This window comes from Penicillium manginii (genome assembly GCF_028828005.1).
Source record: "Penicillium manginii strain IBT 31320 chromosome Unknown utg000008l:1.0-3226943.0:1.0-3228205.0, whole genome shotgun sequence".
Lineage (NCBI taxonomy): Eukaryota > Fungi > Ascomycota > Eurotiomycetes > Eurotiales > Aspergillaceae > Penicillium > Penicillium manginii.
This window is the reverse complement of record NW_026643109.1, coordinates 1,266,166-1,290,126: the sequence shown is the minus strand read 5'-3', so window position 1 is coordinate 1,290,126 and position 23,961 is coordinate 1,266,166. Positions and strand designations below refer to the sequence as shown.

The following is a 23,961-nucleotide window of genomic DNA, read 5'->3' as shown; positions in this document are numbered from 1 at the left end:
TCGAGTATAACGTATTTCCGTCTTTTTCAAATGGAAGGAGTACTAGTAGTGCGAGGGAAGAGAATTCCGCCCAACACCTACCTAGGCATACAGCTTCACCCCGGGGTCGTTACCATACTATTTTCATGCCTTCCAAAGCTGTCAAGTCTCAAAGCTCCGTCTTCACGGATCATCGATTGAGGAAGGGACTAGCACCTTGATATGTTGAGCCTGTCGACTCCAACACAGTAGATAAAATTGCTGTATCAATATCCAAGATCAATAACCTAGATCCTCGTTCTCTATAACGAATGACAATTTTTTCGTCTCGCACATCGTGGCCCAAGAATACCATCAAAGATAACGGAACTCGAAAGAAGGGCTGCCCCCTCCAGCATATCCACCCGGAGTCATCTCCAGATCCGAAATGGAGATGGGATGGCTGATTTCCTGGCATTTTCTTGTCTTCTGTCTGTGCGTGAGTGCTGCTCGCCATAATTGGACCCTCATCCGACAAGAAATATTGGCCATCCGCTGAAAACTTTAGGGAGTTCGAGGCAAAATCGGATCCTAAATTGATATTCTTTGGCTTTTTGTATGGGATGTGACTACTGATAGCATTTCCGAGGAATTTGGAAGCTCTCAACGGTCGAGAAATATCCCAAATCATCAAGGCCATAGAATCGCCATCCATATCATATGCGTAGGAGGCTATTTGTTTGCCATTCGGAGAAAAGGCAAGAGCTCCAAAATCCCATCTCTGGTCTTTTATTGTCATCGTAAGAGCTCTTGTTCGAATGTTCCATATTCGAATCTCACCCGAGTCGACAATACCGGCAAGATATTCACCATTTGGGGATGAGGCTATGTCGTCGACATTGTCGTCTCTTTGCCATTGAAAGGTGTCGGTAGCCGCCTCCCAAATCATTACACTCCGATTGAGCACTATTACAATGTTCTCATCGCCGGGTAAGAACCTTGCAATCTTTATGTGTCCGTTTATATCCGCGGGTACTGATATTTTCCTCTGAGTAATACCAGTCTTGGCGTCCACAATTGTAAAGAAATCTTCTTGGCTGGTACAACAAACAATGCTTTTGCCGTCGTGTGAAAAAGCCACGTCCTCGGCGCGCAGATCAACTGAATCTATCTGCTCCGCCGATAGTACTTCCACGTCCCACAGATCAATCTGAGCTCCATATGTCAAAGATATCATCAACTTACCACTTGGTGAAAAGGCCAGTTCCATAGCATCACTCAAAAAGCTTTGCTGAAGGCTACCGGTCAAAACATCCCAAACTTTTATGCTGCCATCGTTGGTTCTGCATGCGACCTTTTTACCATTGGGTGAAAATACCGGGGGGGTTTTCGCTGTAGCTGTAGCTTTCTAGCCGCTTGCCATGACCTGATAGCGTATTCCAAAGGAGGATGTTGGCCTCTAGGGAATGATGAGCAATATGAATTCCATCCGGCGAATAAGCTAAGCAACGGAGAAAGCCTGGGGGCTTTTCCAGTGTCTTGTGGAGTCTGCCGGTTATAGTATCCCATGTGCAGAGTTCCCGATCGGAGACGTCGCATGTGACCTGTGTGCCGTCGAGTGAGAAGAAGAGTTCTTGGTCATTAACTGGGTGGCTTAACAAAACATGGCTTTGTATTTTGCCAGTTGCGATGTCCCAAATAAGAATTCCATGGCCAGAGACTATAGACGCGACCCGCGTGCTCGTTGATGAGAGGACCACGATTTCACCGAATCCTGGACGTTCAACTGGTATTTTATGAACGTCTTGACTCATGATTTCCCATGAGTAAATAGTGTTTGTCTCGGCAATCCATACTATCTTGTCGTCGTTCTGTGAAAACCCCATTTCGCTGACCCTTTGGGCAGATTTCCAGTGATGCCGCTTTAGTATGGCTCCCGTTCTGATGTCCCACAAAGTGATCCGTTGCTCATCTGTATCTAGATCAGCGGCAGTTGCGCCAAGCTCGCTTTGTGAAGAAACTTTCAGTTTGTAAAAATGATCTTCGAAGTCTCTGTCGAATTCTAGTATCCAAGATCCCCATGTAGCCTCTAAAGGAGCAACACTCCTTAGCCATGGAGCTCGGTCCAAATTCCTTCTTCTCACGGGGCTCGACTCAGGAGTCCAAATAACAGCAGAGGCATAAACCTGGACTGGATAATATTTCACTGTATCATAAGTTCGGGAGAGAAAGCGAATAGAGTCCCTAACAAATGAAATAGATGTAGCATCATTCTTCGCCAATATTATTAGTAAAAGACGTTTCAAAATTCGTTTTAGACTCCATACCGACCTTGAATACGTCTTCCAAACGCTTGAGGGTTTGTATAGCGACAGGAAGCTCCATGAATAGGCTTAAGCATTCTAGCCACTCCAGCAAATTTGCATGGAGGAAGTCGATGATAGGGTTCTTGCCCAGCGCGTGGCTCCGAGAATCAATCTGATCAAAGTCTGAGTCCCGTAAATGTTGTCCCCAGAAGGTAGCGGCATACCCCAAATTATCCAGTACGATGCTCCAATTATCTTCTCTCAGCACTTGAACTGACCAATGGCCTGCATTGGGTGGTAGGTTAAGAAGATTGGTCTTCAGAAACCGAGATAAGCAGGATAGACAGTTGAGAACAACATCAATGTCTTCAAACATTTCATGCGAGCCAAGAAGAAGCTGTGCATCCTTTCCAGCTAAATAGTCTCTGGCAGATTGATGAACAAACTCAACACTCTGTCCTTGGAGCCTGAGAAACGAAGCGCACCGAATAATTAATGTCATAAGACTCACGTCTTCGTCATATTCTAAACCGGCAATGGTCGCAAACTCTCCCATTTTCAACGGTCGATATGCTAACATCATCGCTTTGAGTAGTCGCATGCACATTTTTACCTCTTTTCCCCGGCCGCAATTTAATTGCTCGAGGACCTGCCCATACAGAGGGTGTAGGCCATGTGGTATGTTCTGAATCGCAACAAGAGCCTCTTCTGGACAGACAGACTCAAGCTTCTTGCACACCAAGCTCACCCATAGAAAAGTCCCTTCAGATCTTTCAAGTAACTCGGACTCGATTTTCTGCTTCAGGGGCCATTCATACCCCTGGTGACGGCCGAGCTCATTCACTTTGTGGGTGACATACATTTTTACCGCGCCGAGCAGACGGTCCGATTCTAACTCAAGGCTCAGTTGCACTTGGTCATGTCCTGCTAGAAGGGCCCTCTCTGCCTTGTCCAGCGGCCTGCTTGTCAAGAGCCATTTTACTCTGACAGGAGCGTGCAGCCCATTTCGTACAAGTGCCTTCAGGAATTCGTCCATATCACCATCTTGGCACTCATCTAGAGCATCCAAAAGCAGGTATATCTTCGAACAGTCACACTGGTCTATCATCTCAAGAAGAATATGCCACAAAGCTCTCCATGGAGTAAGGTCTTCATCGAATGAACCTTTTTCAGCGTCCCATCTGGCTCGCAGGCATTCCTTAAGGGCCGGTTGTTGGTGGAGTAACTGCAAAATCAAGCCTTTCATCATGCCTTGGAGGGTGTTAAGCTCGTTATCCGCATTCTGACAGAAGAAGTATGTAATCGCACTGGACTTGTCGCGGCAGAATCGCAAAAGCTCTTCAATAAGGCCGATGGATATCATCGTCTTACCCTTACCAGCACCGCCCTTTATCCAGAGTAGGCAGACTTCCTCTCCATCTCGCCAACTCTCGTACTTTGGGTCGCGGAGGATCCATTCAAACGATTCAGGAAGCAATTTGTCCTTGCTTTCTTTCAATCTGTTTTTCACAAGCCGTGAGTCTGGGCAGCGCAGTTCTCGCAGACACAATCGATCGATTTCCTCCACAGTTTGGGCTAAGCGCCGGGTCAGCTTTGCACGACGACGGTCTCGGGAGTTTGACCTTACACTGGTTGAATGTAATTGAACCTTCATTATGTTCGACTTGGAGTCCCTGGTAATTCCCACCGAAGTGGGTGTTTCTTGCCATGGTAAATCAAGGTGACACAGACAAGATCTGGGTTGTTGTCAGAGTGCGGGCTGTTTACTCAGCCGCAATGCTGCATGAGGGGTTCGTACAGCTTACATCGTCAGGTGACTGGAAAGCGCTGCCCAGTCAAGGACTCGACAGGGGCTATGGATCTATGAAAACAACGGTCAACTACCGTAGAAAACGAAGCTTTGATGTCGGTCCCAAACACTTGGATGAACTACAAAGCGGGTCGGACCGAGACCCAATTCCGTGGACGACGATAATCACAGGATTTCCGGAGTATAAGGTTGTTATTAACATTCGCAGGGGAAATATTATTTCACCATTCCTCAACTCATTCATTGCTGAAAAAGAAAGGCCTTATTGACCAGTATCCCATAACCACATCCATCTATTTCGCATAATCTACTCCATACATAGGGGACTAGTAGTGGAGAAACAAACTTCGAAAACAACACTGTACAAGTCCACGGACTGAAAAAATAAAGATGTAAATAGAAAATAGGAAGAACAACAGAAAAGAAAGAAAGAAACGAACAATTCCAGACCTATGGCGATCCCGCACTCGAACTCATCTCCTGATGACCCTGCGTCTGCTCCAAAACAACAGCATAAAACTTCCCTTCTTCAGACGTATCATGGTAAGGGCCGGCCGAGCGAACAGACCTAAAAGCAAGAGTACGAATTAGCCTGCGGATCCCCAAAAGACAACAGCAGCCGCATCAGCAACAGCGGCAGAATAAGCCATACCACCCCTTATACTTAGGCTGATTAAAAATCTCCGTAAAAGCCTTAACAATCCGCAACGGCAACTCCAAAATATCCGGCAACACCGGACCCTCGCCGCAAATCGGTAACCCGAGCTTGTTGACGGGCAGATAGGCGATTTCGGCCGTGTTTTGCGGATTGCGCGCTTCTTGGAAGATTAATAGGCGGCGTGAGGGCTGGGTTGGTCGGGTCATGCTGCTTGTGCCTGTGCTCATTGCTAGGCTGGATTTGTGGGCGTGCTGTGGGTGGTGGAAGCGGGTTTGGTCGAGTGATGTGTCCATTTTGGTTCTTGTGATGACCCTGAGGTGGTTTGTTGATTGTCAAGGACTGACTGCCGGTCCTAAGGCGCAGGCGCGGGGGCGGGCCCGGTGATTGTGGTCTGTTTGTTTGCGGGTGATTTTCTGGTTCGCATTGTGTGTGAGTAGGGGGGTCATGGTGGTTTGGGGTGATTTGCGCACTGTGGTTGAGGTGATGGGATGGATTTTCGCGACGCGACACGAAATGTTCGGCTTATCGCGTCGAGCGCGGGGCAGAAAGGGGAGGGGGATGAGGTTTGGTACCTTTTTTGCTGGAGCGCTTGCGATGGAGAGGGTCGCGGTTTGAAGTTTGACTCGAGTGGTATGCGACTTGAGATTGAGATTCGATATTTAACCTTTCGGCATGGGAATATTGTAGAGTGGTGGAGTTGGCATTGGAATTGGCATTGGCATTGTGGATGTGGGGGGATTCGGAGGGGAAAGCGATGATCGGCTGTGGAATTTTCGGAGGCTGCTGATTCGATGCACAACATCTGGGGTACATGCAGATTTGACTTGGAGGAGAAACGGGGGAGTTAAATTAAAGCTTAAATTATTGAATATCAATTGTAGCTGTATCTGGAGCTATAGATTGTAGATATAGATGTAAATATGGAGAGAATTAGATATCCCATGGCTCAACCATGGATGTCAACTGTAATGAAAGGATCCATCTCAAAAGAAAGAAAAAGGGAAAATTGGGTATCATGAGAAGAAAGGAAGGAAAGAAAAAAAAGAGACAAGGTCCAAAAATATACACGAATGGGGCATCGTGCTCAAGCTCAAGCTCAGGTATCCAGCTCCCCATCCAAAACCCTCCTCGCCGCATCCAACCGCCTCCTCAAAATCTTCGCAGACTTAAGATCCGGCTCTGGAGAAGTCGTAATAGCCTGAAGATCCATACAAACATTTCCCAGACTCGAAAACAACTGCTCCAGCATCTGCGTATCATCATCATTAATACCACCGCCAGACTGAGTCGGCGTCGCAGAGCCAGGGTGCGGACTCGAAGCCGAGGCCGCGCGAACCGTAGACACAAGCGAGGAGACGAGAGAAGTTGGGGTTGCGGACCCGGTCGTCGCGGACGAAGACCTGCCATTCCCATTTGCGTCGAGGTATTGGCCTTCGACGGGGGTGGTTTCGCCGTCTCTTTCACTGCCTCGTGGGCCGCGCGGGGTTTCAGATCGGTCTGTTTCCGGGATAGGTTCTTCGACGTGGCGATGGCGGAGTTCTGGTTTTTATTAGAGGCGTTATCGTGGAGGGGAAGGGCGTCTGGTACATACCGTGGTTAAATCGACGATCCCAATACATCACGCTGTTAACCTCATCCTCCTCTTCGGGCATCTCCCCCTCAGTGGCAGTGGCAAACGTAGCAACCGTCGAATCAGACATATTACTGTTAGTCCGCGAATGCTGCACCGGCCTATGAGCAGGTCGAGTCGTCTCAGCCGATTCGCGAGACGCACTACTCGCCCGGCGAAGTTGGCGGGAATAGTTGCCCAGCGCACTGTGCAGAATGAAATGCTCGTAGTCGAACGCGTCCTCGCGCTCTTCGTGCGGTACGCCCTCTCCGTTCTGGGGGTAGTCGAGTTGACTCTCGAGGTCTGAGTCGAGGGGTTCGCGGAGGATCTCGTCTAGGGCCTCGCGGTCTATATCGCCGTCGTAGTAGCCCTCTTCGGCGTCTTCGTACATGCTTTGTGCTGTGGATTGCGTTCTACTGTCGTGGTAGACTGATTGGTGGTCTTGCCAGGTAGAGCTAGCACGTTTGGACTGCGATTGTGACTGCGATTGTGACTGCGATTGTGATTGTGATTGCGACTGCGACTGTGACTGGTGCGCATGACTCTCGTCGGTTTCTCGCGGGGAGTGGTTCTCCTTGGTGAGATTCTGGCTGTGAGGACGAGACTCGCGCGCATTGGAGCCACGACTACTCGTGCCATCTCGGACCTCGAGGCCATTCTGATACCAGGGATCCGCGGCAGTCAGGGGACTCGGCGTACGCAGACTTTGCAGACTGCGCCGGCGCAAATTATCCTCCTGGCTCCGGACTTTCAGGGAGGAGATCTTGATATGGAGGCCCTTCATTTGGTACTGGAGATCGCGAACCTGCAGTTGAGACTGGGCGCGACTGGGCGGTCCATATGAGCTGTAGACAGGGCTGAAATCACCCCCATTGGTCGATCTGGATTCATCTTCGGCGGATATCCCCAAGCCCTGCGGTGAGTCTTGGGAACTACCCTCGTGAGAGATCGAGACTGGCGAGTGGCTGGCCATAGGCGAGTGTCCCGATTGTCTTGACCTCGCAGACTGCGGGGACTGTGGGGAATTGTCGTATGAATTTGAGTGCGACTGGGCTAGCGCTTCGAGGTGTGCCGGCCGAATAGAAGATATAGATGCGCGGTGCGTGAGGTACGCTCTCGTCGGCGCGTATTGGAATGACCGGTCATCATTGTGGAAACTCGAGCTGCTAGATCCCATCGCGCTGACAGAACGAGATACTTTCTTCGTGTCTGACGACAGACTCGATTCCGGCGGGAAATTCGTCTCGCTGTGCACGCGTGAATGCCGATTCGAACCATCTTGCGGCGGGACGTAGGACTGTCGGCGCAGCGTCGAACTTCGCCGGCCCGGGTCTGTCTTGGAGATGGAACGATACAAACCACCGACCGGCATTCCCATCGGCGAGGTATTTCCTTGCGCCGAGGGCGAGGGCGAGGGTGTGGCGCGCACTGTTGAACGTGCTCGGTTGAGGTTCCCTTCCATTAACTATTTGCGTACAGGTCAGCATTCCAGAGATCAATGGATAAGGCCTCTGCTGTGTGAGTCAAGTTCACATACCGTCAATCGTTTCTTCGCATTATCCAAAATCCTCTCGGCTTCACTGCTCAAAATCGCCGAAGAGAATTCGTCGCCAGGACCCTTGCCCTTCACAGCCGAGGCGATGGTATTTTTATCGGGAATACCCTTTATTTCATTCGATGCGCCCTGAACCAGATCTGGTTCCCGTTCCTGAACCGCATGAGCCTGAGCCTGAGCCTGAGCCTGGGCCAGACTTTGGCTCTGACCATTTCCCTGACTCGAGATTGACTCGTGTGACTTGGACACATCCCTCGCGTGCCTGCTCCCCGCACTAACCGTCGAGCTGGAGCTACTCGCGTTATCGTTCTCATTCTCATTCTCATTCGAGTCTGGCAAACCAGGCCAACTCGTCAGACCCTGTGTTTCCGCGCCTGTATATCCCGTATACTGGCCCTGACCTTGGCCCTGACCTTGGCTCTGGTACTGTCCCTGGTACTGTCCCTGCTCATCCTGCTCATCAAAGCCCACCGACCGCGCCGGCGACAATTCCTCCCCAATATCCGACAACCTGCGACTCGCGCTCGTGCTCAAATCCTCATGTGTCCACGCCGAGCGCGAAAAATTCTTCTTCGGGCGGGCGCTGCTTCCCGAGCTGACGGCATGAGGGTCTGCGGAGTTGTAACGGGCGTTCAGGTTGGACAGGTAGACGAGTTGGGAAGGCGGGGAGGGTGTTTGGGATTGTCGTTCGCTGCCGTAGGGCAGGATCATATCCGGGTCGGTTAAGGTGAGAGAGGGCATGCGGACGGTTGGCCCTGCCAGTGGAGGAGGAGGGGGGGGAGTGGGTGAAATTCGAGAAGTCCGAGTCGTACAGAGAGAAGAAGAGGGAAAGAAAGGAGCCGTTGGAATCGAGTCCCTGAAAAAGCTGCCCCTAATGACGATGCGGTTTAGCGTGCGATCATTGCCCGATCGGTATGAAGCTGGACCAATTGTTTTGATTCTCGAGTCCGTTTGGATCGAATTCAATTGATTTGCATTGGAGATCAAGTGGGAAAGGTGGTAGATCTGATGTCTGTGATGAGTCTATTGGAAGGTAAACCTTCGAATCGAGTATACCCACTACTTTACAAGAGCCATGTCCCATAGATGTATATAGACGTGATACTAGTAGCAATTTCCAGACAAGCTCTTAGAGTTTTTTAGCTTGCCAGTTTAAATGACGGTCTGTTGGGCTCCACTTCGGTGCTTGTTGGCAGATTGCAGGGACTTAGGGCATCTATACCGATCTCCCTGCGGTCTGTGGAGTATGTGTACATGTACATGTACGGGGTACGGTACTCTGTCACGAGGGGCAGCACTGCATGCAGTCTCGATCGCAAGGAGCAGGATCAAGCAAGGGCCCAGCGGTGCATGGCTGAATGGTTGAATGGAACGAACCCCTGAGATGCCCCCAATCTTGGACTCCACCAGGTGGAGTCTTCATGAGGGCCCAATTTTAGGACAATGCAATTCATTGGGGCAGACGAGAAGACAAAGTGCATACAGTAGAGTACGAAGTAGATGGAGTATTGAAATGATGAATGACTATATGAATGCTTTTACCCTTTACATATTAACACCAAAAAGATACATGACTAGTAACAGTGATAGCCTCGGCTTCAACTTCATCTTCACCTTCATCTTCACCTTCACAGCTTCTGCAACAACAACTTCGCGCCACTGGCAGTAGGTCCCTTTCCATCCTTGCCCGACGTAGAGGCCTGCTCCAGCGCCTTCTTGTTCTTCTTCAGCGTCTTGAGCAGCTCGCTCTTCTTCTCAAAGTCATCCGACTCCGTCAGCGCAACAATCACAAATGTGTTCGCGCCAGTCGCCCACTCCATCACCTCGTCGCTGATCTGCTCATACAGCAGATCGTGGAAGCCCAGCGCGGGCTCAACCTTCTCCACAGTCTTTGTGGCCGGGTTGAACCGCCCGCCCTGCACGAGCGACTTGAGTGTGCGACCCACCGACGCAGAGTCACGGGTCTCAGACTTGCTCTTCGCGGCCGCAGCCACGGCCTTCAGGGCCTCGGTCTTGTCACCCTCAGCTTGGAAGAGGACCTCCGAGATGAGCTGGCAGCCGAAAGTGCTGTTCAGAAGGATCTCGGCGCGAGCCGCGATGAATGCAAGGAGCGTGGGGGAGGCGGCCTTGGCCAACTCCTGTTGACGCACGGCCGGGTCCTTCTTCGATGTCTCTTTACGCACCTCGCGCACCTCTTGCAGGATCTGTTGGTCAAGCTCGGGGAGGAGCCACTTTGTCTTGTCACCGGCGAAGGGGTACAGCACGGGGATACGGGCAGTCAGGTCGTTGACCTGGAAGACGAGCTCGTCGTTGCGGGCCTCTTCGGAATCGTTCTGGTTCAGCAGTTCGGAGAAAATAGACTTGCCGCTCAGCTTGGTGTCGTCAATGACCTCGTAGGCGGCAAGCAGCACGATGTGACCGTGCAGATCACCGGCCATCGTCTTAATGGTATCCCTGTAGAATCGGAGCAGGAGCTTGCGGTCCTTGGCACCGGCGTAGGCAAAGGCCAGGGACATCAGGCGAGAGCCGGATTGGGTGAAAGCCAGGTTCTTGACCAGATCGCCCTCCTCGTCATCCTTCAACAACTCAAGGAACTCGTTCGCCTCGGTACTGCCGGGCTTTGTGCTGAGGAAATATTGCAACATGGCATCGTGGAGCATCGTGAATCCAGTCGTCTTCTTCTGAACCAATCCGTTGATCAACTCGCGCAGGAAGTTCATGATGGGCGACCGCTTCTCGGGGTGAGCGGCCAGAATCTTGGGCAGGTCGGCGCCGAGCTCCTTGTCATCTTGGAAAAGAACGAACTCAGGTCCATACCACTCGCGCAGAAGACGAGCCTTCTGCTCCTTGCTCGCAACACTGCGGTAGATATCGTCGAGAATCCACGATCCCTCAGGGTGACGGATCAAGCGCTTGACATGGCCGTAGAACTCGGGGATAATCAGATCGCGGGTCTCGGAATCACCGTGCACAATCAACTTTCCAACGAGGAACTTGGCGTAGCGGCTCTGCGCCAGCTCCTTGTAGCTACCCTTCAACTCCTGCGCAATCATCTTGCGCTGCTCGAGGTTGCCGTACTTAAGGGCAGTCTGGACAACACGGACAGAGTCGTGCTTGAAGACGAAATCCTTAACGCGGCCGGTGATGATGCCGAACAGTTCCTTGATGAGTTTCTTGCGCTGCTCGAGAGGGACGTGAGACTTGCGGCGCAGCTGCTCCCACAGCTTCTTTGAGCGGGCGATCGTGTCGGCGTTGGGTTTGGCGGCCTTGCGCTCCTGTTGAAGAGCTTTTTGCTTAGCGTGGGACTCGCGGGAGGCATTGCCTATAGAGAGAGGTGGTGTTAGTTTTATAAAGCGTCTTGTAAAAAGTAAAAATCAGTGTCTGGGCGTCAACTCACTCTTCGCGGCCAATTCAGCTTCGGACTTGGGCTTCTCAGCCTTGGGCTTCTCCTCTTCACTGTCCACATCCTCCGCATCATTCATCTCAACATCCTCAACTGGAGACTCATCCAGCGCATCGAGGCCCTCGCCATCATCCGAAACGTCGTCAATATCGAAGTCATCCTCGTCCTCGTCCTCAGACTCCTCAACCTTCTTCTTGGGAGCCTTCTTCTTGTCGCTCTTGGAGGACTTCACCTCCTTGGAAGAACTGGACTTCTTGACTCCGGCGGACTTGGGCTTTTTCTCGGCGGAGCCCTTAGTCTTGCTCCGCTTTCCATTGCGGTCCTCGGCGGCATCGACGGAGCGTTTTACTCCAGCCATTGTGAATATAAGTTGCAGCGACTGGACCGGTGATCCTTTCACTGAAAATAAATGGGGTAGTGGTTGAGGTGCGAGCTGGTTATGCTCGTGCCGAACGATAATTTTTTTGGTCGCGGGCGGAGGAAGTTTTTTTGCCGTTCAAAGTTACTGTTTGCATTGTTTGCATTGATAAGCAGACTGCCCTGGGAGACCTTCAAGATATGCAACACCGTCTACAATACCGTCTACTTGTGCTCAAGTGACCATAGAACAATGTGCTCCGACACCATATAAGGTCATGAAATAAGTTGTGCAGTTTAAAATGAATATATACGACTGCATGATCTATAAACAACGGATGATCTCTCGTGATTATGATCAGTCCATGCGCAATGAGTATAAGAGTCGAACGTACTGAAAAAAAGAAATGTACACCACGGAAAGATACAATGAAACAAGCCTTCGCAAGACTTCCAGAACAGCAGCATACATCGTCAAAGGGTGCGGCAGCCCGCCACCACAGAATCACACACACAGGAGTGGATCAACCACTAGGTATCCTATAAACCAAACGCCAACCCATCCATGAAAGCATACATAGAAAAGAAAATCAATGCAATAATCATTCCGCACTCTCGACCATCAATTTCGGCCCGGGCCCAGTCTTCATAGCGCCCAGTTCCGACCCAGCCCCGCTCTGCCCGCGCTTTCGGCCAGGTATGTGGAAACCAAAGGGTGTGGAGGACTTGGTGGAAGGCGGATGTTGGGTATTATCTGAGTCGCCGAATCGGGCAAAGATGCCCTTCTTCTTGGGTTTGGCTTCGGTTTCATCTGTTAGGCCTACGTCTTCGAATTTCTCCTCTTCTGTTGGTGGGGGCTTCTCGAAGCTGGCTGAGCGCATGGAGCAGGAGTTTATGCGGGAGAAGCGGGAGTCGAGGGATGTGCGGGATGGGGTGGCGTCTGGGTGGTGGATTGGAGAGCGGGCGGAGATATCCTGGGGCACGTTAGTCAGTGGGTGTCTTGTATTGGTTTTTAGTAGGATTGGGATTGTGATCTGGGGTCGGTTTGGGGGCTTGGTGATTTGGCGGGGGAAGCGCGGAGCGGAGTTGGGCGGGCACGTACAAATGAGCGGCGGTAGGAGTCGAATGATTCGCGGGATATCGAGAAGGGTTCGTTCTCGTCGACGAGGTCTCGGTGGTTATTGGCGGATCGCGAAGAGCCTGGGTATCGGTGCCAGAAACTTTGTTTTTCTGGGGGCGAGGGCTGTGGAAGGGTTGGTTAGTCCAAGGTTCATCAGGCGCAAGTATGCGGAGGGTTGAGCGAGCAGCGGTCTTACAGGAAGGTAGACGCCGCTATCGTTGACCACTGGAAGAAATTAGTATGCGATCCCATCATTCGTTACCTGGCTGTCGGCTTCAACGGGGAACTCACCGCTTAATTGATATTCATTGGGCTCGTCGTCGCAACTCCGGCGTATGGGGAGAGGGCCGGGACGTGGATGGGGTGAAAGGTGGTTCTCGTCGAAACCCTCGACGGGGGTCCCATTGGGTTGGGGCTTGCGACCGAGTAAATTGCGAAAGGGAGGCATGGTGATAGTGAGAGGAGTGAGAAGAGAAGTTGGAGGAATGGGGAGATCTCATTAATTGGAGAGGAAGGGGAAACGGAAATGGAAATGGAAATGGAAATGGGGTTGCTCCACCTTGTCCTCGTCCCACTACGTCACACACCCATGGTTAATGTAGGTGGTATTGTATTGTAACGCCCTATATCCATGGCTGGCATTGATCGCGGTTTGGTTCTTGACCTGGTTCCTGGGCCACTAAAGTTACAGTATATACCGGTATCTTTGTGGCAGTGTAGTGCTCAAGAGGACTGTGCGACAGTGCGAGAGTACAGAGTTCCTCGGCTCAGCCTTGCATGTCCATATGTACATCGACTAGTGCTGTTTTAGAAATGTACCGGGAGATCAACCAATCAAATTCCGCTGTCATGCCCTGTAAAAGAAGTTGGAGACGTAGTGATATAGTAGACTGAAGCCTTTCCTTTGTCGGCCTCTTCGAAGAGAGGGGGATGGGGGCTATGTCTAAATTTTGTATCCAGGATGGTTGTTAGAATCGTTAAACTGATTGGAGATGTAGATGGTAACAATAGCTTAAAAGAGCTCTGTAAGAGCCTCTGCCTTGGAAAATAACATAGGGCACTTCTCAACCACATCCTTCTTTCCCTTCATGTCGTTCATGTATGATTTTGAGGCATATCGGGCATTTTAGGTAGCTCAAACCAGCCCCCATTGGCCAACCAGATCATAGTTGAACTGTTCCAGGATTAAGTTGATCGCCTTCTCGTGCACCTCAAGCTCCAGGTATGCACCGAAGTCGCCCTCCGTCAGCTCCTCGTGTCCGACCTCGAGCCAGAAGAAACGAACATGGGTACCAGTGGCAACAGCCGCACACAGGATCTTGTCATGCTGATCCTTGATGGTCAGCTTCTTCATCTTCTTGGTGAACTTCTTCAGGATGCGGTCCAGGGTCTCGGGATTATCCTCGTGTTCACGGTTCTCGGAGGTGAGGAAGAACATATTCTTCGGCTGGTGGCGCAGATCTCGGGTATCGGACGTGCAGGGTGCGAGGTATGCGATGGAGAGGTCGAGACTGCCTTCGCAGGGCCAGTCCTGGGTTAGGATGCCAAATCCCTTTTCGTGCGGGAAGTAGAGGGCGAGTAGGTGAAGCCAGATATATTTCACTTTACTTCCGGCCTCGTGCTTGGCGAGGGCGTCGTACTGTGACTTGTACGCCTGCATGGAAAGGTACTGCGGGGAGTCAGTTCATGTACGCCATATGTCTCGAGCGGCAACTGACGTGAGACATCCTGGTGGAAGTGCCCCGCACGTCGAGGTGTAGATGAGGCTGAGATGAAATTTGGATGGAAATTGAGGGAGAGTTGGATAGAGAGGTAGAAGGTTGGAGAGATGGAAAGGCGAGGAGAAGGAAGAGAGGTAAAAGGTTCGAGAGATGGAAAGGCGAAGAGAAATAAGAGAAGGAAGAGAAGTTGAAGTAGGTAGAGCAAGAGTGGAAGAGGTAAAACTTGGAAGGTACGAGTGAATGGCAACTGCCCAGGTTAGGAAAGCACGATGCAGTCTCATTGAATCACATGGGCAACAATGATACATACTACTTTACAGATTAGTATAGTACACATCCCTAAACTCCAATACAAGATATTTGAGCTAAAGAAGTGTAGACAGCAAGCAAATATACGCTTTTGTCTTTTTTGTGAATGTCAGTCCCGATCATGGGGGAACACACCTAGTTAAAGTACACATACTAAACAACTGCACAAGATCAATGCCGTCAAGATTAAGTCACTTCTCAGAATTCTACTTTGGGGGGGGGGGCTAGAGTCGTATACTGACCATATTAGGTGTCGGGGCCGATCCGTGGATGTCATTATCCCCACTCGCTCTACAAGGGGACAGGGAGTTATAACTCTTTCGCCTGCAACCTTGAAATTTTCTTTTCTATCTCTCTCTCCAGAGAAGCTACCTTCAAACTTTTGTCGCGACTAGCTTTTGCTTCTTTCCACACCATATCTCCAAGTTTTCTTGATCAGGTCTTCAGTTCGATATAGAACGACCATGAGTCAAGAAGATACAGGTAAAACTACTAAACTCCGGGTTTCGCTAAAAAACATTTCATTCAAGTTGCTTAATAACTAAATTTCTAGTCAACTCTGAGTCCTGGACGGGCAGGCCTATTGAATTACCCCCGTATGCGGCCTCTTCAAACAGAAACTATGATCATGGGGACTCGATTCTCCCTTGCTATTTAAGATCCAAACCCCCGTCATACAAGACCGAGAGATCTACAATCGGTGCCGCAAGCATCTCCCCTTCAATCATAACTGAGAGCGTTACCGGAATTCCCTCATCTAAAGGAAAAAGCCGCCCTGGGACATGTGCTGGTGCCTGCGTTCTTCTTCTCCTGCTTTTCCTAGTTGTTGGGGTCCCTATTATCGTTTGCTCGACCACTTCAGAATGCGAAATTGACGGATCAGGCTCGGATAGCAGCTGGATGTGGCTTCTCCTCATGGGTACATAAAGAAGTCAAGACCTTGTCGAAGAAGATGACCACTCATTGTTACTCGTATACCTATTTGTGGAGATAACGGGTGTGACCGAGATCGAAGGTTCGAAACCGCGATCTTGATTCAGTGGTGACTCGGATACTGCCCCGCCATCTTAGCCACTCCACTTTCAACTTGAAGGTTGCCTACTTGGGTTTGCTGGAATTACTAGTTTTGAATTTTTGCGACCGCTCTGGGGATTTGTAAAGGTCTGTTGTTGTGAAGTCTTGCCCAGGTGGTTAGATGATCTTGCGAGGAATTGCTGCAGATTAGCAACATTTAATTGAGGATAGCAGATAATCCACCCTAGGACCCTGCGAAATAGCAATATTCATATACCATACAGCCAATTTGATTCATATTTTCAAGCTGCTATGGTACTACTAGTAGCAGGTCGCTGAGATCTGTTGTTGTTAGCCTTTGACTAGATGATCTTGAGAGGAATTACGGTCTATCAGAAATCTTGAAAAGAGCTTAGGTAGATAGCGGATAACACATTCTATGGGATATGATAGCAGTATAGTATAATATCCAATCAATTTGATTCAAAGACACAGTATAATTAATAGCTGTTTAAAGGCTATGGTCGGTACTGAGCGGACTTGACAGGTTTCATTATTAGGAAAGAATCTAGGAAGCTCGAAACAGATCTAGACCTGCGCCAAGAGTTATCAGTGAAAGAGGGTATATGCTCAAATAGTATTGGCTGGAGATCATGATGTTACGAAGGTGAAAAATAAACAATAGCAAGCAATTGTCATTATTGTCAGACTTGCGTAACTCCTCGGAATCATACTTTAAAGTTTCCCCATGATGTACTAGTACACTTCTGGATGTCCATCTTATTTCCGTATTCGGTGTCGGCGATCGATCTATGGGTGTCATAGTTTGCAGCTCTGTGAAAGGATAAGGCGTGGAAATTTTACTTCCGACTTTTCTTTTCCTATTTTCCCCTCTCTCTTCACGAAGATATTTACTATTTTTCTCGACTACTTTGCTCGCTTCTATTCACACAACCTTTTTCTGGCTAGCATTAAGATACAAAAGGCATGAGCGAAGAAGGTACAAATAAACTCTGGCTGTTATAAAATACTCTATTCACTAACAACCAATATTTCTAGACGACGGCGGGATTGAATTGTCCCCCTACGAGGCCTCTTCAAGTGAAGCTACCTCTTTAAGTGAAACTGTCTTTTCAAGCGAAACCGCCTCTTCGAGTGAAACCGCCTCTTCGAGTGAAACCGCCTCTTCGAGTGAAACTGCTTCTTCCAGCGAAACCGCCTCTTCAAGCGAAAGAGCTAATCTCAGCGATGAAAACCTTCCCCGCTATTCAAGTTCTAGACCTCCTTCATACAAGTCTTTTCTTCCATCTGCAGACGATCACAATATAGTGAGTCCTTTTGTAGTCACCCCTTCTCAAGTGGAAAATCTCTCTAGATCTCCACCTCGCCGTGGCCGCACCAAAAGATGTTTCATCATTTCTGGAGTTCTTTTACTGCTTTTTGTGGTGATTGGGATCCCTATTATTGTTGTGAAAACTAAACACCTGAGACCACCCTCTGTCCCAGACATTTGGGAAGCACACTATGACAATAATGAAAAAGGACACAAGGCCTGGTATATCTTAACTCCTCCCTACCCTTCCCAGAAAATGAGAAGCAAAATCTAACAAACCAGGCACTATGTAAACCTGGTGGCTGGAAAGGATCAATGGCACAACCCAAAACTGGACCCTCAACTGCCTGCTACCCCGGACGGTTGGGAAGCATTATGGTCCCCTATAGACAACGACTGGTATTTCTTGACTTCTTCCGCTGCCGTTCTAGAAAAGAAAAGCAAATGTTAACAAAATAGGTTGTACAAAAACCTCGCCAGCGGATCAACGCAATCAAACTATCCAAAACAAAGAACTACCACTACTACATCCGTTATTTGGGATTAAATATTCGGATGGTGACTCAAATTTCAATAGTTCTAGAGTAGTGAGTGAGCCCTGCTCAGAGGAGATGATTTTATCAAAATATCACAGTCTTTTGTCACATTATCACTACCGAAAAGCATGCTAACACCGAGCTTCTGGATAGTCTGATCGGTGCATTCCAAGGCTGAAAAGCGATGAGTCTTCACAACTCTCCGCAGGAAGAAACATCCCTATATATCTCCTATCGCCCAGAAAGTACGCAGATTAGTGAGGTTGTGGGAATGGCGATATGTATGTTGATGGATTCTGCGAGGTGCCAGAAGGTTGCAACACAGATAAACTTGACTGTCAGTTGCCAAACTTCTGTTGATGGGATCAAAGTTGAATGGCCGAATAATCAAGATCGTGAACTTGATTAATTCGAGTTTTACGGATCTGGATTGTGGGAGGGGGAACTTGAATGTATTGTCGTGTCGTCGGGACGCTGGTTATCCCCCATGCTGGCTACGCCAATTCCAAGGTTTCTAAATTTGCTATTATGACCTGGGCATCCATTTGATGTCTGTGCGACTGCGCAACGAGATTGCGATCGTGAGCCTACTCAGAGGAGATTTGTTTTTGTTATTTAGGTACTAGCTTTTGGAATTACTGTATATCACCTGGCATGGATCTTGGAGCCCACCTGGGCACCTCGTGAGGCAGCAGTATACTAGTATCGCTAGTGTATTTGATTCATACCGTTTTGATATAGTAACCTCCAGGGCTCAGGGGCTTGTTCAGGGTGAATTGAATGATACGTAATTGTTTACTAGTTGATCGGTGATTAAGAACATTTAGGCTGAAATCTGGTGAGGTGATAATACTAATACCAAGCAGGTTGGAACTGTATAATGGACGGCTAATTTGACCAAACAGGGCTATCAATGCTGAGCCTATCATTAGAAAAAGAGAGACTCATGGTAATCTGTCATGGATAACCTAGTGGAAGGCGCACCGCTAAGTCGGCAACCTAGCTGCGGCAGCAATGTCAGCAGGTCAAAGGTGCCTGGTACGAATCCTGGGGAAGTCATTCTACTCGGGCGAGTAATCCCCGATGCTAGTCGGCTTTAAGTTTGGAAATGACCCTTGAGGGAAGAAATTCTGCAGAGACATCTCCACCCTGGGGTGGCGTCGCCAGAACACACCGTCCTGTTACCAGGACGCTGGCTGTTTGGTGTGACAACCACTACCTCTTCTTTTTGCTTTTTTGTTGTTGTTCCCTTCCTTTGACCCACCCCTTTATCTCTTATTGACACCCACTTCTTCCACGCACCACGCTTTTTATTGGTGACTATTAAGCTTTCCGGTTAAACTCAGTCTCAATCTCAAAAATGGCACACTTTTTAGAATCCGTTTCAAAGCAGTACGATTCTCATAAAATCTAATTCAATGGGTAATCTCAAAAACACAAAAAGGAATATGACAACAAAACGCGATCGGGCGATTCCCCCATGTACCCCCCATCAGGCATCCAGCGGCCCCTCAAATCATATACACTACTACAAACTAATGCCACTAGCGTCTCACGACTCGGCCCGATTCTTGAGGTCCTCATTAAACTTGACGAAATCCGCCTTCATGAACCTCCCCAACAGCGAAGGAGCCATGAGGAAAGACAAGGGCCCGCGCAGATCCTCCGACTGCGTGAAGATGGTGGCCGCTCCGTCGTTTGCGGGCTCCATCTTGAACTCATGGCGACCGGCCACTGTAAATACGGGAGGGCCCTGCCAGGCGAAAAGGTTCTCCGAGTTTTCCTGTCGATCAAAGTTAGCAACCAATTCATTTCATTGAAGTTCCGATCGGTTGATCCATGTTGGATGTTCTCTAACCTTGACCTCTGCTGTGAACTTCTGCCCCTCGATGTTGGCATCAACCTTGTCGCCTGGCACCAGCGAGTCCGCAGACTTGGACGAGTCTTCGTGCACTGCTAAGCTTCGGATAAATCCCTTGTGCCACTCTGAAAGCTCGGAGAAGTTGAGAAGCTGGAAGGTAGATCATCTAGTCAGCGTCCCTTTCTACCCCTTGATATGCCCCCGGGATCACGAACCACTTCCCGCACCTTGGACGGTGGGGCTGCAATTTCAATACTGCTTTCGTTTCTGGGCATGTTGATATTGACGGTGTAGAAATTATTGAAAGAATGAAAGAAAGGGAGCTTTTGAAAAGTCAAATGTGAAGAGGAAGAAGGAAGCAAGGCTGGGCCTCTATTCCCCCCAGGGGAGGTGGTGCGTGCGCGGAAGATATACTATGCTTAAGATATTGTGACCCACCCCTTTCCGTTGGTTGAAACTGGTGAGATTTATCAAACTGGGATACCCGTTTGCTTGGGCCGTTTCAGGTGAATGTGTTGTCAATTCCACCGCCAATAGATTCATCATGCTTACCTTGGCATTGGGAGTCATCCAGAAAGCCCCTCAGCCTCAGTATAGCGAGCGTGCTCGGCATCATCAATGCTGACCTCATCGTGTCTGGGATTTTAGGATACGTGCTCACTCACACTGAGATAGTTATTACCTGAATGAAATTGAAAGAAGACATAGGATATACCTAGGTACAATTGAAGAGAGCTCAAAGAGACGTTCTTGATACGTCGAGTTTTAAACTACTGCGGGCTTAGAAAGGCAATGGCAGTACAACATGCATTCCTTCAAATTAGATCATGAAGCTTCAGTGCCGGTGAGCTTGACAATCTTTTCAGCTGCTTGCTCGAAGTCCGCCTCCACGATAAGATTGCCCAACCCAGACTCTTGGATCTAGAAAAGTTAACCATGAGTGGCATTAATATCATTCGGTACAAAATCATACCAATTTCAATCCTTTCTCGTTATTTGTACCCTGCAAACGAACCACCACTGGCATCTTGAATCCTCCGATAGCACTGGCCGCAGCAACGATAGATTCCGCAATCATATCACAGCGAACAATCCCTTGAATAGATCAGCAAAAGATCCATCACATCACACATGTGCAGAAACTTACCACCATAAATATTTACGAGTATCCCCTTTATCCGCGTATCCCGCTGAAGGATATCAAAAGCTTTCAACAAAGTCTCCTTCGTCGCTCCCCCACCAACATCCAGAAAATTAGCACACTTCCCGCCGCAAAGGGTCACAAGATCATTAGTCGCCATCGCAAGCCCAGCCCCATTAACAACATTCCCAATATTTCCCTCAAGCCGCACATAAGAAAGACCCAACTGAGCCGCCTGATACTCATCCTCTTCACCGGGCGCCTGCTCCTCCAGAGCAAAAAGTTCCTGTTGTCGAAACCTAGCCGAATTATCAAAGCTGAATTTTGCGTCGAGGCAGAAGAATTCGTCGTCGGGCGTGCGCACGAGCGGATTCAGCTCCAGCAGGGTGGCATCTTTTTCCCGGAACAGCTTGACCATTTGGTGCAAGATGTGAGTAATTGGCGCCATCTCTTTGTCCGAGAAGCCGAACTGCGCTTGGATGTAGGAGGTTATTTCGGGCGTTATGCCGTGCGGTAAATTGAACCAGAATCGCTGAAGTCTGCTTGCGTTGGATTCGATGTTTACGCCGCCGTCGTCGGAGATAAGGAGGACGGGCATGTAGCGGTCACGGTCGAATGTGATTGCTACGTAAAATTCGTCGGCGATGTCGACGGATTTGTAGATGTAGAGCTTGTTCACTAGGAGGCCTTCGGGTGGTGTTTGCTTTGTGGTTAGGTTATAGCCGAGCATGTTGGAGGCACTTTCGAATGCCTCGGTTGGTCTGAATTATGTTAATTTCCGAGTATTTGGGGGGTTTTGCATAGTGAAATTCACGAGGATACGATGCGCACGCCGCCTTTGCCATCGCTGCTGAATTTGCCTTTGCCGCGGCCTCCGGCGAGGACTTGCGCTTTCACCACTGAGGGTGCATCTATCGGGGGATGGTCAGTTTCTGAAATGCACCAAATGTACCGAGCTCCGATATCAAGGGGATGAGCGTAGACTGACTGATGCTAGACACTACATCCTTAGCTTCCTGTGAAGTGGTGACGACGGATCCCTGAGGCACGGGAATTTGAAACTATCCACGACGGGTAAGACTCTCGTCAACATCCAAGCTCTGGAGAAACTATACATCCTTGAGTAGTCGATGGGATTGATATTCGAGAAGGCTAAGCCTCCGCAACTGCTGGATGAATGGGCCGCGACGCTAGCGACGGAGTAAGTATCTCGTTGCTGATCGGACGCCGTAGAGGTGGGCAAACAAGCTCATACCCCTTGCAAAAATCGCGAGAACGAATGCCGACCGATCATTAAGAATGTCGAAGGAAGCCGTGGAGGGCTTTGCTAGCATTCATACCGAATAGACGAATTCATGATTATAAACGTTCGGGTCTTGCGATGACATCAACACTGAAGTCACTTGGGTAGCGCCAAATACGGGGTTGAGGGTGTCACTAGGAAGCTTAATTTGGGGTCGAACGCTGGTTCAACCCCGGCTTTTTGATGTTAGTCATTAGGTTTGGTATTATTTGGTCCATTCTAGGTAATGAGATCCGATTCGAAAATAATACATGGATTCATCCAGAAAGTTTCTTCCCCCTATCATGCAAACAATTCAAACAAAGCCTAATGAGCGGGAGTGAGATTTGACTTCCTAGGCTTCCGACTCTGAACCTCCTCATTGCTCAGACTAGATCAGACTAGATCGTATCATGGCTTCGGAAATTTTATTCAAACCCACTGTTTCTCAAACCCTCACCCTTCCTGATGGTCGGAAACTTGGATATGCAACCTTCGGGCCCTTGCCCTCCCCTGAGATACCCACAATAATCTACTGCCATGGTTTTCCTGGGTCCCGTATCGAAGCTGCATTTTTCGAAAGCAAACAATTACCTGTCCATGTTATCTCTATCGACCGCCCAGGAATGGGGTTGTCAGACTTTCAACCTTCGCGTCGAATTCTCGACTTCCCTGCTGACGTTCTTGCTCTTTTGAACCACCTTCAAATTCCCCGATTTCATGTTCTAGGTGATTCGGGGGGGCTCACCATATGCCTTGGCATGCGTGAAGGAAATTCCGCAAGAAAGATTATTAAGAATATCGGTGGTGTCGGGGTTATATCCGCTGACTCTCGGAATGGAGGGTATGTCATTTGGAGCTAAGGTGGTGATGGTTGCTGGGAGCTGGCTGCCTTCCTCGATGTTAGCGAAGCTGCTAGATTGGGAATTTGGCAACACGATAAATGAACATGATCCTAAGGTGTTTGAGAATACATTCATGAAGAATATGGAGGGGAAGAGTGAGAGCGATGTCAGGTGCTTGGATGACTTGGAGTTTAGGCATATTGTGATAGAGAGTATGAGAGAGGCGTTTAGACAAGGGAGTGGAGGACCTGCGTGGGAGTTGGGTCTATACGGAAGATGGGGATTTGAGCTCGAGGAGTTGAATGAACTCGGGGAGCTTGTTACGTTGTGGCATGGGAAGAAAGATATGAATACGCCCTTTCTGATGGCGGAGAAAGCGGCAAAGGTGCTAAAGGGCTGTGAGTTGAAGGTGTTTGAGGAGGAGTCACATCTGAGTCTTCCTTACAATTATATCGAAAAGATCATAAAATGCATGTTGAATGAGTGAAAAATCACTCTGGAGTAAAACGGAATCCATCAACCAGCCACTTATTGTCGGTAAATTCATTCATTCACTTCGTTGAACGCGATCGAGCGAGGCTTCAGGCATGGATGCTTCGTGGCCGCCTAGCTTTATGATACTGAAGAGACGCAAATTAAGATGGGAATCATTTGGAACCATGGTATCATCACAGGCCATGGTACAACTGGGGTGATCTGAAAGACGTGAAACCTAGGTGCAATCTTTAGATGGAGTTCGCAGGCTTGATATAATACTAGTTATCAGGTACTTCATCTGATAACTATAATCTTCGATATTGAATGGGACTATACGTACTACCTAAGTTGCTACAGTAGCTACCCAGGTAGTTGGAATGGATCTTTGGCGCTTAAGGGATATGAGTGACTTCATGTTGCGATTCTTTCACTCTTTTTCTTCTGTCTTCATCAGCTCCGCAAGTTATAGTAATATCGTTGTTCCCAAATGGCGGTGTGTGCCGAGGGTTGAGAATGTACTGCAACCTCCGCAGCCAAAAGCTTTGCAAATTTCCCACTCATCATGCTGGGAAAGAGGTGCATGCCCATGTGGATGACACGTCGTTATGATGTATCAAAGATCAGCACAGCTCTATTGCTAGATACAGTGATGGGGTTGCGGGTCTC

The 23,961-nt window shown here is 49.1% G+C and overlaps 10 protein-coding genes across 10 annotated transcripts; 1 reads left to right on the top strand and 9 right to left on the bottom strand.

The window, feature by feature from the left end:
- Positions 1–169: 169 nt before the first annotated feature.
- On the bottom strand, positions 170–3,973 carry N7533_011133 (G-protein beta WD- 40 repeats containing protein; the record flags this gene model as incomplete). Its single annotated transcript, XM_057107783.1, has 4 exons — positions 170–1,278; positions 1,337–2,231; positions 2,290–3,839; positions 3,892–3,973. 4 exons carry the CDS (start codon positions 3,971–3,973, stop codon positions 170–172), a joined length of 3,636 nt encoding a protein of 1,211 aa, XP_056955161.1.
- Positions 3,974–4,524: 551 nt separating this feature from the next.
- On the bottom strand, positions 4,525–5,025 carry N7533_011132 (uncharacterized protein; the record flags this gene model as incomplete). The annotated part of the gene is made up of 2 exons (XM_057107782.1): positions 4,525–4,642; positions 4,727–5,025. The coding sequence occupies 2 exons, from the start codon at positions 5,023–5,025 to the stop codon at positions 4,525–4,527; spliced, it is 417 nt and encodes a 138-aa protein (XP_056955160.1).
- An 803-nt stretch (positions 5,026–5,828) lies between these two features.
- N7533_011131 (uncharacterized protein) lies at positions 5,829–8,637 on the bottom strand (the record flags this gene model as incomplete). Its single annotated transcript, XM_057107781.1, has 3 exons — positions 5,829–6,271; positions 6,324–7,806; positions 7,879–8,637. 3 exons carry the CDS (start codon positions 8,635–8,637, stop codon positions 5,829–5,831), a joined length of 2,685 nt encoding a protein of 894 aa, XP_056955159.1.
- Positions 8,638–9,524: 887 nt separating this feature from the next.
- On the bottom strand, positions 9,525–11,657 carry N7533_011130 (uncharacterized protein; the record flags this gene model as incomplete). Its single annotated transcript, XM_057107780.1, has 2 exons — positions 9,525–11,218; positions 11,294–11,657. 2 exons carry the CDS (start codon positions 11,655–11,657, stop codon positions 9,525–9,527), a joined length of 2,058 nt encoding a protein of 685 aa, XP_056955158.1.
- Positions 11,658–11,695: 38 nt separating this feature from the next.
- Positions 11,696–11,936, bottom strand: N7533_011129 (uncharacterized protein; the record flags this gene model as incomplete). The annotated part of the gene is made up of 2 exons (XM_057107779.1): positions 11,696–11,869; positions 11,901–11,936. 2 exons carry the CDS (start codon positions 11,934–11,936, stop codon positions 11,696–11,698), a joined length of 210 nt encoding a protein of 69 aa, XP_056955157.1.
- A 322-nt stretch (positions 11,937–12,258) lies between these two features.
- On the bottom strand, positions 12,259–13,224 carry N7533_011128 (uncharacterized protein; the record flags this gene model as incomplete). Its single annotated transcript, XM_057107778.1, has 4 exons — positions 12,259–12,630; positions 12,759–12,899; positions 12,973–13,001; positions 13,068–13,224. 4 exons carry the CDS (start codon positions 13,222–13,224, stop codon positions 12,259–12,261), a joined length of 699 nt encoding a protein of 232 aa, XP_056955156.1.
- Positions 13,225–13,911: 687 nt separating this feature from the next.
- On the bottom strand, positions 13,912–14,436 carry N7533_011127 (uncharacterized protein; the record flags this gene model as incomplete). The annotated part of the gene is made up of 1 exon (XM_057107777.1): positions 13,912–14,436. One exon carries the CDS (start codon positions 14,434–14,436, stop codon positions 13,912–13,914), a length of 525 nt encoding a protein of 174 aa, XP_056955155.1.
- A 4,805-nt stretch (positions 14,437–19,241) lies between these two features.
- N7533_011126 (SRPBCC domain-containing protein) lies at positions 19,242–19,825 on the bottom strand (the record flags this gene model as incomplete). The annotated part of the gene is made up of 3 exons (XM_057107776.1): positions 19,242–19,472; positions 19,548–19,700; positions 19,766–19,825. The coding sequence occupies 3 exons, from the start codon at positions 19,823–19,825 to the stop codon at positions 19,242–19,244; spliced, it is 444 nt and encodes a 147-aa protein (XP_056955154.1).
- Positions 19,826–20,375: 550 nt separating this feature from the next.
- On the bottom strand, positions 20,376–22,079 carry N7533_011125 (succinate--CoA ligase subunit beta; the record flags this gene model as incomplete). The annotated part of the gene is made up of 6 exons (XM_057107775.1): positions 20,376–20,471; positions 20,524–20,645; positions 20,698–21,452; positions 21,506–21,602; positions 21,644–21,752; positions 22,032–22,079. The coding sequence occupies 6 exons, from the start codon at positions 22,077–22,079 to the stop codon at positions 20,376–20,378; spliced, it is 1,227 nt and encodes a 408-aa protein (XP_056955153.1).
- Positions 22,080–22,810: 731 nt separating this feature from the next.
- N7533_011124 (alpha/beta-hydrolase) lies at positions 22,811–23,305 on the top strand (the record flags this gene model as incomplete). The annotated part of the gene is made up of 1 exon (XM_057107774.1): positions 22,811–23,305. One exon carries the CDS (start codon positions 22,811–22,813, stop codon positions 23,303–23,305), a length of 495 nt encoding a protein of 164 aa, XP_056955152.1.
- Between the last annotated feature and the right edge of the window lie 656 nt (positions 23,306–23,961).